Source organism: Python bivittatus, unplaced genomic scaffold (genome assembly GCF_059951505.1).
Source record: "Python bivittatus isolate LINGU-HERP-01145 unplaced genomic scaffold, Pbiv_v1 ctg000090_np1212, whole genome shotgun sequence".
NCBI lineage: Eukaryota > Metazoa > Chordata > Lepidosauria > Squamata > Pythonidae > Python > Python bivittatus.
This window is the reverse complement of record NW_028277046.1, coordinates 6,398,960-6,411,707: the sequence shown is the minus strand read 5'-3', so window position 1 is coordinate 6,411,707 and position 12,748 is coordinate 6,398,960. Positions and strand designations below refer to the sequence as shown.

General features: G+C 53.7%; 1 protein-coding gene across 3 annotated transcripts in view; it reads right to left on the bottom strand.

Annotated features, from left to right (window-relative positions):
* Positions 1-257: 257 nt before the first annotated feature.
* Positions 258-12,748, bottom strand: part of SPEN (spen family transcriptional repressor) — a 51,849-nt gene continuing 39,358 nt past the window's right edge. For all 3 annotated transcript variants that reach the window (XM_088136948.1, XM_007440633.3, XM_088136949.1), the window contains exons 11-15: positions 4,171-12,013; positions 3,185-3,565; positions 2,777-2,971; positions 1,939-2,097; positions 258-1,432 (exon numbers count right to left, since the gene is read on the bottom strand). In XM_088136948.1, the coding sequence (XP_087993074.1) occupies positions 1,301-1,432; positions 1,939-2,097; positions 2,777-2,971; positions 3,185-3,565; positions 4,171-12,013 (8,710 nt within the window). In that variant the 3' untranslated portion in view covers positions 258-1,300. The remainder of the gene's footprint in view (positions 1,433-1,938; positions 2,098-2,776; positions 2,972-3,184; positions 3,566-4,170; positions 12,014-12,748) is intronic.

Sequence of the window (12,748 nt, the reverse complement as noted above, 5' to 3'; positions counted from 1 at the left end):
AGTTTTAACGGTTTCTTCAGCCAAGGTTTTCTAACTCTTCTTCTTCAGCGGGTCTCCGGCAGAACGGCCTTCTGATGCCAGAGGTTTGTCTCCCGAAGCACGTTTTTGCTCTGTCAGGCCCTGAGAAAAAGCTGAGGCCTCTGGCCGCCTCAGAATCAGAAGCAGCTGCTGCTTGGTAAGGGGCAAGGAGGTTAACGACATGTTACCCAAAGCAGCCTAGGCACCCCCACTTTCTTGCAGAGAGCCGTCAACACCAGAATGTTTTGTCTTTTTTAATAAAGTCTGTAATCCAATGGACACACAAAGCAAAACTGCGCTGAGAAAACAGTTCCATAAATTAAGTCTTAGGAGAAGAAGGGCCAGAGAGAAGGCAGATAAAAAGTCTGTACAATGGGTAACACCTTCCACGGGTTGGGCGCAGGCAGGATAGCCCACGTCTAAATGAAGCGCACTTACAAATGAGTGACAAATACAAAGTCGGAGTATGAAAATAAGATTTTCTTTGAAAACACATCTTTTTTGGCACAGATTAAAAAAAAAGTATGTTGTGGGGATCAGATTTCTTTAGAGTCAGTATTATATATATATATATATATATATAATTTTATATATATATATATATTTTATATATATATATATATATTTATATATACACACACCCATGGAGTCCTGCATATCCCACCAAGAAGGAACAACAGCTCTCCTTTTTATGTTTTGCTTTGCTTCAGTGTAAACTGTACATCCAGGATGGAGAAGGAGAATGGCGGGGGGAGGGGGGGGAGGAGCAGAAGACGGGAGGGGCCTTTTCCTGGAGTTCCGAGGGAGGAGAGTGTGAAATGCTCCTTGACCCACACTGGAGCAGAAGGTCCTGCGTTCTGAAGTCCACACCGCCAGCTGGTGTGTGTGTAGTGAGACATCCATCCAGCACACCACAACAACTCTTCAACTGTGCAAAGGTCCAAAGTCGCAAATTTAGTGCAAAGGCAGTTCTGGTTCCTCCTCCTCCTCCTCTTCCTCCTCCTCCTCCTCTATAGTTAGCTGTCAAATTAAAAAAACAGGCTTCCTTTAGTCTCCCCAGTAGGAGACCACAAACCCAGCCTCGATCTGCCTCTGGGGTGCCTCCAAAGTCCATCTTCACAAAAGCCCGTATGTAAACATTCAAGGCCGTGGGAACCACCACCCTGCAAGGGTTTGATCGAGGCCCAGCGGAGATGGGAGGATCCAGTTCCTTCCTTTGTTCACTTTCTCTCTCCTTCTGCCGCAGGGCCGGGGAGGGCAATGTCCGTTCCCACTGAGTCACTCAGACAGCTGCAATAACAATCATCAGATGGGGAGAGATGTTTGAGATGCTGGCAAGGAGGTCCGGGGCCAGGCGGGAGAGGTGGCTCTCTGAGAAGTCACAAGGCGGGAAGATCTGTAGAACGTAAGCAGGCTGGAAGAGAGAACCAAAGACGAAACCGTGAACGCCGAAGGCCTGGCGGAGGGCCCGGCAAGCGATGCCAGGAAGCAGAGAGAGAACAGCAGCAGCAACACCAAGGGCCAACAAGCTGGACCAACTGTCCTCTGCATGGAGTAACGCCTTTGGCAAGGACCCCCTCAGGGAACTGAAGGTGGGCCTTGGCCCTTCACTGTCCTTCTGCTGAACTTCACCTTCTCGCCCAGCTGAGTTCTGGGGATCCCAATGTTTCCCCAGGCCCTTCATTTGGAAATAGTGGCTTGCTCAGAGAAGAGGCTGAGAACTGGAGCCCCGAAAGACCTACTCTCAAGCCCTGCCAGCTTGAATGAACTGTTTCTGGCTCTGTTCAGGCCTGCCCAAATGTGACCGGATTTCAAGGAATTGTCTTCTGCTTCACCCCTCCTTTTCCCAGGGACACACCCTTGTTTTCAACCCAGTTGCAAAAGGAAAGGGGGCAGCCCGATTTTTCCTTCCCTTCCTACCTGGTTGGAGCCTGGATTGGGAACATTTATGATCCCAGCAGCTTGCTTTGCTTGCAGGTAGCTAATAAAGGCCGCCTTGAGCGACTCGGTCTGGTTCACCACATCCTCTTGGTCTCGGCCACAGGGCAGAGCCAGCAGCAGGCAGTAGTCGCTCTCCACCTGGAAGAAAAGAGACGGCCTCCGGGCCTGAGAATCGCTTCTCTCGGGCGCCCCCCAGAGCCCAGCTACGACTTCAGAACCCTTTTGACGGAAAATGATCGGCCTCACGATTGTCAGGATACACGCGTTTTGTTTTCCTGGCACAGAACTGCAGGTCTATGACCTGCAAAAGTGTTTCACCACCATCACCACCCCCGCCATACCTCGGCCTACCATTCTGCATAGAATTGGGAAGGTGTGAGGAAGGCTGGCCACTGGGCATTGTGTTTTTGCTGCTCCTTTTTTAGCTGTGGAACATTCTGCCGCGCATATCCTTACTGACCTTGCAAGCACAGGGGAATCAAGGATGAGGCTAAGAGACTGAAAGCTGAACCTCTCCCCAGGTTTCTCCACCCCTTGTCCAACAGTCACCACTGCACCACCCGGTGGGTGCTCTGAACTCTCCCTGACATCACACAGACATACTCTTCCGCCACGGAACAGTGAGCCTCGTCGGGCCAGCTTCTGCACCATTCTGTTTCTAAAGTAAAGGCAGCCCTAGGGGCTAGGCCGCACATTCCACCCAGCACCAACAACAGGCCGGAAGGGTCCCGAGAGATTTACAGAGGCACCTTTTCAAACAGAAGCTGCAGGAGAAACAAGGAGTTAAGGCGGGCTCAGCCTCGGGCCTGCTTCTTACCGTCATCCGGCGGGCTACCCCCTCCAGCTGCGAGGCCTCCAGCCTCATACGCTGGGCAATCCTCAGGGGAGGGCCACCCTCTGGGGCTGGCAAGGAGCGATGTGCCAGGACGTTGTTACCGGAAACAAAGTGCAGCTGGACGGCCGCAGTGTCGTTCTTCAGGGCCAGGAGCCCCTGCCACACAATGGGGTATTTCTGCCAATCCAAGGAAGAACACAGGCCCGTTAATCGCTGCTATGAGAGAGACGGATCGCTGAGCTCCAGAACAGCTGCATGGAGTCCCATCAGCCACTCTCGACCCCCTTGCCTCTCCCCACCCCTACCCACAAAACAATTGGGAAGGAGTAACGAGGCCTGTCCATCCCTCCGTCCGCAGAGACTGCATCGAAACCGATGCAGCAGACTCACAGTCAGCAGCTGGACCATGTCCACTGGTCTCTGAGCAACCGGATGATCCTGCTTCAGCGCCGACTGTGATTCGGACCGGGGCAAGGGCAGTCCTGGAGCTGCCCCAGGACCAGCGGTGGTCGGAATAAAGAGGGCTGGCTTCTGAACTGGAGCCTGATGGGAAGAGGGGGGCTCCTGCTTCACTGACACAGCGACAGGAGAAGGGTAGGAGGCCTGGCTCGGGTGCAGATGGGGCTCCATCTGCTGGACGTGCCGGTTGACCACAGGGTGGAGGGAAGGGTCTGGCCCTGTTGCCTGGGCCCCTTTAGGCTCCTGGGAGATCTGAGGTGTTTTGCTGTGAGCTGGCTGGCTGGGGTGCGAATGTTCCCCTTCAGGTAGACCCTGGGAGACAGGGGCAAAAGAAAGCACGTTAGGCAGAAGCGGCACACGCACACACCAGGCCATGCCGGTTCTGGGCCTTAGACAGGGACAGGCAGAGACCAGGCTCAAGACAGCCACGCTCCCTTTCCCCAGAAGGCCAGAATCCAACCACCAAGACCCCAAGCCAAAGGCACCATTCTCCCCACAGCGCTGCCCAGCCTGGGAACTGGCGAATCCCGCTCCTCGTTCTCAGCCCAAGCTATTCTGTGGCTGCCAATCTCAGAAAAGCCCTCCACAGGGGGAAGGTGACTCCCACCCTCTCTTGGAGCAATGCCCGCACATCCATTTAGCACAAACATCTTGACTCTCTGGCCGCTGGGCTTTCCGGTTAGCGGCTCTCGGGAGGTCCACGTCCTATACTTGAACACAGAGCTGCAGCCCCCCCATGACACAAAATTCAGAAAGCCAGGAGGGGGGCCCAAGAGCGGCCATCCTGGGACTCCAAGGCAGCAAATGCAGCACCCTGCCTTAGCTGCTGACCAAAGGCACCACTTCCTATGTCTGATGGAGGGCCTCTGGCCCACGGAGGCCTCAGGCTGAGGCAGAAACCCTGCCCCTGTTCTTACCTGGGAGGGTGTCATGCTCCGGGAAGGAAGCCCAATCGGTGAGCCCCCCGAAAACGGAGGGTGGCCAAGCTGAGCTGCCGGGTGGTAGCTTCGCATGTCCCCGTACACGGGCCGATAATCGTGGAAGGAGGTCCCGCTGGGGTGCATAATCTGCACCCCGTGGGGCACGACCACCGGCTGCGCCAAAGGCAGTCCCGGAAGCTGGCTGCTGAGGAGCCGGGGTTCACTGTGGGGCGAGTGGGCCATCTTGACTTCGGAAGCCTTGGGTGTCTCTTTGCCTGCCTTGGTGGCTGGAGGCGTTTTCACGGACCTTCCTTCTGGCGTTCTGGATTGCCGTGGCTCTGGGTGATGGTCGCCGCCCACCGCCGCCATGTGCGGATGCATCATCACCCTCACGTCCCGAGGAACGCTGTACTGGTCGAGCCGGATGCCCGCCGGATGCACGCGGTAGTCCGGCTGCATGACCAGGACGTCGGACTGCACGGGGGCTGAGCCGCGGCACGCCGGGTGGTGGTAGTGCATCTCTTCTTCAGAGGCATGCTGGGAAGACAGGGGTGGCATGACGATCTCCCTCATGGGGGCCGGCTGGGGAGTGCTGGACCGCTGAGGCTGCAGAGCGGCCCTGGGAGAGTGCAGCGCTTCTGGGCGGAGGCTGTAGGGAATGCCAGGCAGTGGAGGGGTGTTCATCCGCACTTCCCCCTGGGAGAGATGGCCCAGGGACACGGTCTGGGTTACGCTATGCGGGGGCATGATCACGGACTGCTCTGGGTGCATGCTGGAGATGTACTGTGGCACCGGGATCCCTGGACACGGAGACCCTTGAAGCCCCAGGATGGAGTTATTCCCTGACAACGCAGGGGAAGAGGGGCCCCCCGGGTGACAAGCTCTGGGAAACGGAGATGGAGAATGCCCGCTGGTCCGGGGAGAAAGCGGCTCCTGCTTGGCGACCCCCAAGTGAGACATTGCTCTGTCCGCAGGAACGCCTGGTCCTGGGCTCACGTGGTTAGCCTCTGGATGCAACTTGCCAGACAAGGAAGGGTGGTGAGGACCGACCCCGGGGCTCAAGCTGGAGGGCTGAAGTGATTTGCTCTCCCCTTTCAGAGATGTGGGGTCTGGAAGCTTTTTGTTGGTGGAAGAGGCGATGGTCTGAGAGAGGACCATCTGGTTATGGACGAGTATGGAGGGAGTGTTGGCAGACTGGGAGGACAGCACTTTAACTGGGCAAGACTGAGCGGCAGGTGCCTGGACCGATTCAGACTTTTCCAAGCTGCCGCTGCTGCTGCTGCGTTCTTGCTTAACAGAGGAGAGCGCAGGGGAGGGGCTGTATTGCTGAGTCCCCAGGACCAAGGATGGGGTGGAAGCGCTCCCATACCCCACAGGTGCTGGGGAGCCCTTTGGCATTGACTGAGAAGGAACAAGGGGCTCTTGCTTAATCTGGGACTTGGACACAGACTGCTGAAACTCAATGTCCACTGCGCTGGCTGGTGGAATTTGGCTAATTTTCGCAATGATCCGCTGGGAGCCTTCCGTCTTCTGTCCCGAATAGCTCAGCAGGACCACACCTTCGGACGTGTTGACGCGAAGACCTGGGCTGGACCCTGTTTCCACCGGCCGATCTTCAATCACGGACATAGAGCCCGGGTGGAACCTACTGTTCTCGTTGGGACTCGGCCTCTGCTTGTATTTGGGGGAAACGGCATTGACCAGGCACGTCTGGGGCTGGGACGCTTGTTTCACCAGAGTGATCCTGGGGGTTTCCTCAAGGTCAATGCTATGGGGCATCCTGCTGATCACAGACGTTACCTTGGGGGCAAGGACAGCAACCATCTTCTCTTTCTCGGTAAAAACGGGGGCCTCTGCAATCGGCAGTTCCAAATTATTGGTGGTAGGAACGGGAGACTTCTCTTCTAGACCTGGCCTTGGAACCTCTGCCGGAGGGTGAGGGGGTACCTCCTCCACCCGAGGAGCACTCACAGGTTCAGCTATGGCTGTTGTGACATGCGTGGAGGCAACGCTGGTTGCAGACACGTACTTGGGCTCCATCAGGATCTTGCGCAAAGTGCTGGAATTTGGGTCTATGTCCGATGCTTTTGTATCAGGGGGAAGAGCTGGCGGTGGGGTGGAGCGGGACCGAGCTTCCTCATGCTTCACAATCCATTCTGTCACCTTTGTGGTGCTGGAATGAAGGGGAACCACTCCGGCCTGAACCGCCGTGGGAAGCTTCACTGCCACTGCAGTGGGGACGGTTGGCAAAGGTGTGCTTAGGGCATCTGGAGGGGTAACGGGAACGTTCTCGGTCACCGGCCTTAGTTTGAGCCCACTCTGACCCCCCTCGTCAACAGGAACTGAGGGCAACGACCCATCTGAGGGATTGGGCCCACTCTCAGGAAGGGGGTCCTGTGAAGCTGCCTCCAGGGGTCCAGTCAGACTGGTCTCAGGAATTCCCAGGTGGGAGGATACTGCTGGAGGGGAGTGTTTCCCCTGGCTCTCATCTGATATGGCCCCTTCAGTTGTTCCTTTCATTTCCGGGGCACCAGGGGATTTGCTCTGTGCTCTTTCGGGTTCAAGTGTCCTATGTTCTGCAGCGTCCCCTTTCTTACTGGTGCTCCGCTTACGCCGGGGCCGCGTGGACTTCTGGCGTCCTCGCTCCTTCCGAGACACCTCAACCTCCTGTGAGGTTTCTGCCTCCTGGGCAGAATTTGAAGATTCACTTAAGCTCACTTCAGTTTCTTTGCTTTCTGCCTCTGCAGCTGAACCAGGGCCGGGTGGCTCACCCGAAGCAGCTTCTGCTTCTAAGATATTGCTGACTGCCTGGTCTGTCTCGGGCTCCATTTCCTCTCGCGCAGAAGGCAGCCCTAAGGGCTCGTTGGGCACGTCAGACTCTGACTCAGCGGGATATGTTGGTGGAGCTGCGAAACCTTCTCCCTCTGCAGTAATATCATTTATTATGGATCCTATGGCAGCTGCCAGCTCAGTTTCACTAGCCTGATGGGCAGGTTTATCTCCCTCTTCATCCTGGCGAACCTCAGACACCTCAGCTGCCTGCTGCTCCTTGTAGGCCGTGATCGTGGGGCCTTCCGTGAGCTTGGCGATGTTCTCCACCGCCTGCTCGAGTTCAATCTGCTTGGCCAGCTGGTCGGCCTCCGGAGGCTGGGTCGATTCACAGGCAGCTTCTTCCTTCACTTCCTGGAGAGCCTCTTCGGCCTCGCTCTTCAGGACACGCGGAGAGAGCTTGCCTTCTTTCAGGGGGCTTTTGCTTTTGGCTGGGAAGGGGGGCACAAGCTCCCCTTCGTCCTCACTGGGCCGGAGCACCCCCTTCACTTCATCCACATTGAGACGGATTTCAACGTTTTTTAGGCTCTTAATCAGAGAGGCTTTATCGACAGCCTTGATGTTCCTAGACCGTCCCCTTTTGGGCTTGGTAGCTTTATCTGGAATAAATTTTCTTTCAACGATTTCAACAGGGCAGGCTTCGGACAGATTTTTAGACATCTCGACTTCCTTCCGGTCTCGCTTTGGCTCATTTGGGACCGCCTCCTTCTCCGCCCTGAGCTTGCCACAGTTTTCGCTGATGTGCAGTCCTTGGCCAGGTGGATCAGGGGAGTCCTCGGGCTCTGGGGAAACCTCTGCCTTGGGCTCGTTCTTTCCCTTTTTACCCAGCGGCGTCTGGCTGTGCAGGAGCTTCTGTGATCTGGGCGATCGCCACCCCTCCGCAGGCTTAGGGATTTCCACCGTCTCTTTCCCTTCCGTTTCTTCTGCCTCGTGCTGCTGCACGGGTTCCACTTTAACAGGAGAGATTTCTTCCTCGGGTTTGCGGCGTGCCTTGGGAGGTCGGCCTCTTCTTGGAGGGGTAGGAATGGTTGCAGGGTCTGGTGGTTCTCGTTCTATTCTTTTTCTGGTTGGCCTGGTTACCTCAACAGACTCTTTCACAGATGAGGGCATGTCGTGATCTCCTGTGGTTGCGTAAACAGATCTCACATTTCTGCGCCTTGTTCGGCCAACTGGCAAACTGGGCTCTGGGTTTTCTGGCTCCACCGCTGCAGCGCTTGGAGATTTAGCAGTGCTTCTTGACACCTTTTCCGTTTCTACTTTCAGTTCTAATAGCTTCAGTGCTTCCCCCCGGGGAGAGCCTGATCGTTTCAGTTTTTCACGATCAATCCTTTCACTTTTCCTCGTGACTGGTTTCTCTGCTACATTTGCTACTATAGACTGAACGGGGGTTTTTGAACGCCTGTTTTTGTATAACTTCTTGTCTTTCACCACAACAGGCGGCTCGGCCTCCATCTCCGTGTCAGAAACTGCAGGCAGGACCTCCATGACGGCCTCCGCTTTCTGGCCTGCTCCAGACTCCACAAGAACGGCTGGGGGGAAAATGTCTTCTTTAGGCTCAGGCAGCTCCTCAGATTTAGCTGCCAATTTGTGGGATAGTGAGACCAGTTCAGTTTCCGGGTCTGCACCAATAACAGCCTGGGAAAAAGAAGACCCAGGCGTTGGTGGTTTGGTATCCAAATAGGAAGTATTTTCAATGGATCTGGACTCTTCCTCAGGAGCTGCCACGGAAAGGGCACTGTCTTTGCCATTATCCATCACGGGAGGTGCTTCATGGTACTCAGGCGAATCAGTTTTAACAGGCGGAAGGACCTCTGGAAGAGGCTTTGGGACCTCAACCGCAGACCCAGGTTCCAGGGGTTTCTCCTCCCTCAAAGAAGAGGGTGCCTCCACAACGGGTTTCTCACTCCCCACTTTCTCTGGAATGAGGGGCAGGGGTTCGGGTAGGGTGTGGGCAGTTGGCAACGGTCCAACAGGGACGGGAGACTTGTGCTCGGGTTCATTATGATCAGACACGGCTTCTGGAGTCTTGGGTCGGTTTTCCTTGTCCTCCTGTTTTTCTGCTTCTTTGGGCTTCTGGTCTTTCTCCTTCTCCTTTTGCTGCATTCGGGTGAGCTCAATAAATCTGCTATGGAAGAGAACCACTGGCTCTGGCATGAAGTCCGACATGCTGTTGGTCCCATCCAAAGACGCTTGTCTACTGTACAATCTGCCCGAAAGAAAGTCAAGGTCTTCGTCTTTCTTTTCTAAGTGCTGCAGGCGCTTGGAATCCTGCTCAAAAATGGAGCTATGTAAAAACCGCGAAGCAAAGAGCTCTTGCCTTTCCTGTTCTTCTTCTTTGTGATCTTCCTTCTTATCATCCAACTTCCCTTCTGAATCTGGCCTGATCTTCTTCTTTTTCATATACCATGAGGGGATTGGCCGTGGTGCAGAATCCACTTTTTCTTTATCCTTATTGTTTCTAAAACTGGCAAATCTTGAATCCCAATCGAGAAAAGACCAATTTTCTTCCCTTGATGAAGAGAGAGATTTGGCTCTCTCAAGCAAGGCTTTTGTATCCGGTGTGATTGTCTTGTCCAAAGCAAAAGAATAGAACTTATTCCTTTCTAAGGACGTTGGCAATCTCTCCTCTCTCTCACGTAGCTTCTCTTCCCTCTCTCTTAATAAAAAAGACAATCTAGAGCTCTCCAGGAAGGAAGAGGGTTTAGGAGAATGGGGCTTAGTATCGCCATCATCGTCCGAGTCCGAGGGCACCTCCCCTGGCTCCAGGTCCCGGACCGATCGCTTCCGTATGCTGTCTCGTTTGACGATGCTACTTGGGAAGCTAATATCCATCCGGCCAGGTTCTTGCTTCACATGAGAGTCCCACCGGGTCGATTCCTCCTCTGAGCTCAACGCGGACAGCTTTATCTTGGTTATTTCTACCATCTGCTCTCTTCTATTAGGGTCATAAGGATTAAATTTCAAGGAATCTTCCATCACGGACACATTTGAGTAGGAAGGCCCCTTTTCTTCCATTCTAGGTGATTCTTTAGTTTCTTTGAAAGTTATCAGCCGTGGGGAATCCAGCACCTCCTCCTCCTCCTCGTGGAAGGGGAAGGGCCTCAGGCCAGGAGAGCTGGCAGGTCTCTCAGAGTCTTCGCTCACCTGGCGGGAGCTTCGGTAGTTTCTCTCTCTCTTAGTACTGATCTCAAACTCAAAAGCATCTGAGGATTTCTTCCGCTTACTCGGAGGCGAGTCGTCCGTCACATCTTGTGGAGGTTTCCCCACTTCGTGCACCAGACTACGCCGCTCATACTCATCAAGGTCTCTTTTTGGACTGCCAAACTTCTCATGCTTTGCAGTCTCCATTTCCATCTGCTGCTTTAACCGCCGACTTAGCTCCATTTGTTTACGGTAGCTCTGGGTATGATCTATGTCAATGGGGATTTTCTCTTCAACGTCTGATGAAGGAGGCTTATCTTGGACAACTTTATGGTCAGATACTTCCTCGGGAAGACTGCAGTAGTTTTTCCAAACATCATCTCTCTCTGTTCCCTGGTCATCTAACAGCTGTGCGTGTTTATGCTGCAGTTTTATGGAATTTGCCTTTCTAGAGGAGATCTCAAGGGCTTCCAGGGGCTCGTCAGTTGTTTCTCCCAGCCGAGCCTGGAGCTCTAGAACTGGCCGTGAACCAACGCCTACAGAAATACTTGCGGGCTCTGTAGTATCTTTGGGACTGGCAACGGTAGTAAGTCTTTCTAACTTGACTTTCTTAGCTTCCCTTTTAACTGTCTCTTTTCTCAAGGGCTTCCTTTCAGATTCACCCGTATCAATCTGCTTTTTCAAAATGACTCGGGCTTCCTCTTCCTCCTGACTGCTTCTCTTGATTTCCATTTTTTGCTTATCAGATTTTAGGTTTGCCTCAGCAAAACGTCTTTTGCGAGCCTCTAGCTTTTCTAGATCCACTGGATAGGCCACTTCACTGGATGGCTCTGTCTTCAGGTGTTTTTTAGGTTTCAGCTTTCCATCCTTGTCAACCACTTCGATGTGGCTGGCTAGGACCTTCTCTTTGGGCACTCTGGTTCTTACAGATTCAAGCTTCAACGGGTCCGACTTGGTTTGATCCATCTGGGAAACCTGCATTTTTTGTTCGGGCAGGGGGGGCTTGATAGGATCATTCTCCAGCTTCCCTCTTAATTTCTCCAGAGGAGGCTGGTCGATTACTTTCCCTTCTTTTTCTCTCACTCGAGTCAACACCACACACGGCATGAGATCCAGTCGATTCTTAGCAGCCCCTTCCGCATCGGCTCTCTCCCGGCTCTGCTTGCCGCTGCCTTTCATTTTCTCAGGGCTGGGCTCTCTTTCATTTTCTGGGTCGGTTTCTGAAGACGGGGAGCTGAGAGAACGCACTTTGGCCTTGCGCTTCTGCTTCTCCGGTCTATCTTTTCCAGGGTTCTCTGGCTTCTCCTTCCTCACTGGGCGCTTGTCTTTATCCGGTCGCTCTGGTTCGAAAGCCCGCTCCTTTTCTGCTTTTTCATTTTTGGCATACCGCTCGAGGCGGGCTTTGTCCAGCTTGTCATAGCGGGGTGGAGAAAGGGGGCTGCAGCTGCCGCTGCGCTCCGAAGACCGACTGCAGGTCCTCCTCTCGGAGTCGCTCTGGAGCCTCTCTGACTGCGAGGGAGAGGCTGCGGGGCTCTGCGGCCGCCGGGAGTGAGTGGGGCTGTGGCTCCTCTCCAGGGGCCTCCTTTCGCGGTCTCGGTCTGACTCAAACCGCTCACGCTCACGCTGCCGGTAACTGTACTCTCTTATGTCTTGCTCGTAAGGGTCTCCCCTGTAGTCCCGGTACTCCCGGGGGTCATCATAATACCGCGGATCGTAATAGTCTCCTTGGTAAGGGTCCCAATCAGCATAAAAATCCCTGCCTCGAGCTGGGTATTCCCTCCGAGGATCTTCGGGATACGTCCCCGGGGCCCGGACAGCCTCATAATAGGTACGGTCAGCAGCGTAGTCATAGGAGCCTCTTCTTTCATCTCTGCCAAAGCCAGGAACAAAAAAAGTTAGCTTCCTAATCACGGACCGTTACGTGCCAATCGATGGCAGTCACCACGGATGCCACAAAAGACAGCTTAAAAGAGAGCAGACGTTTCAACAGAGAGCTCCTTCCCCTCTTGAACTGCAGCCAGATATCAAGAGGATATCTAGTCCAATCCCTGGCTCACTGCAGGATCCATTACAGCATCCCTGAAAGACGGACCTCGAGTTTCTTTTTTAAGCTCTCTAGTAGAGAACTTACTACTGAATATGACAGTCTGTTCCTCTGTCTGATGGCTTGTACAGTCAGGAAGTTCCTCCTGACATTTAACCTAAACCTATTTCCTTGTAGTTTTCACCCCCCGGTTCTGGTCTTCTGGTTCTCTGGGGTGACAGAGAATAAGCCTGCTCCCTCTTTACTGGACAGCCCTCCCTCACCATGTCTTCAGATTGTAAGTCTCCCCTCCAACCCACCCACCCCATTAAATACAATATTGCATGAGTGGGAGGTTAAGGGTATGTATCAATAAAGAGAGAAGGACTAGATTTAAAGCCTATGCTCTACCTCTACTCAACTGACTAATATTTTACTTTAGGTATTAGTTTCCTCTCCAACAACTATATATGCTATACGACACAAATTAAAAATTAATTGTGAAAAGCAGAAGCTTTAACGCAGAGCAGAAAAATAAGTCCCGATTCAATTATGAATTGTTTTCCAATTCCTGAGTGTGGA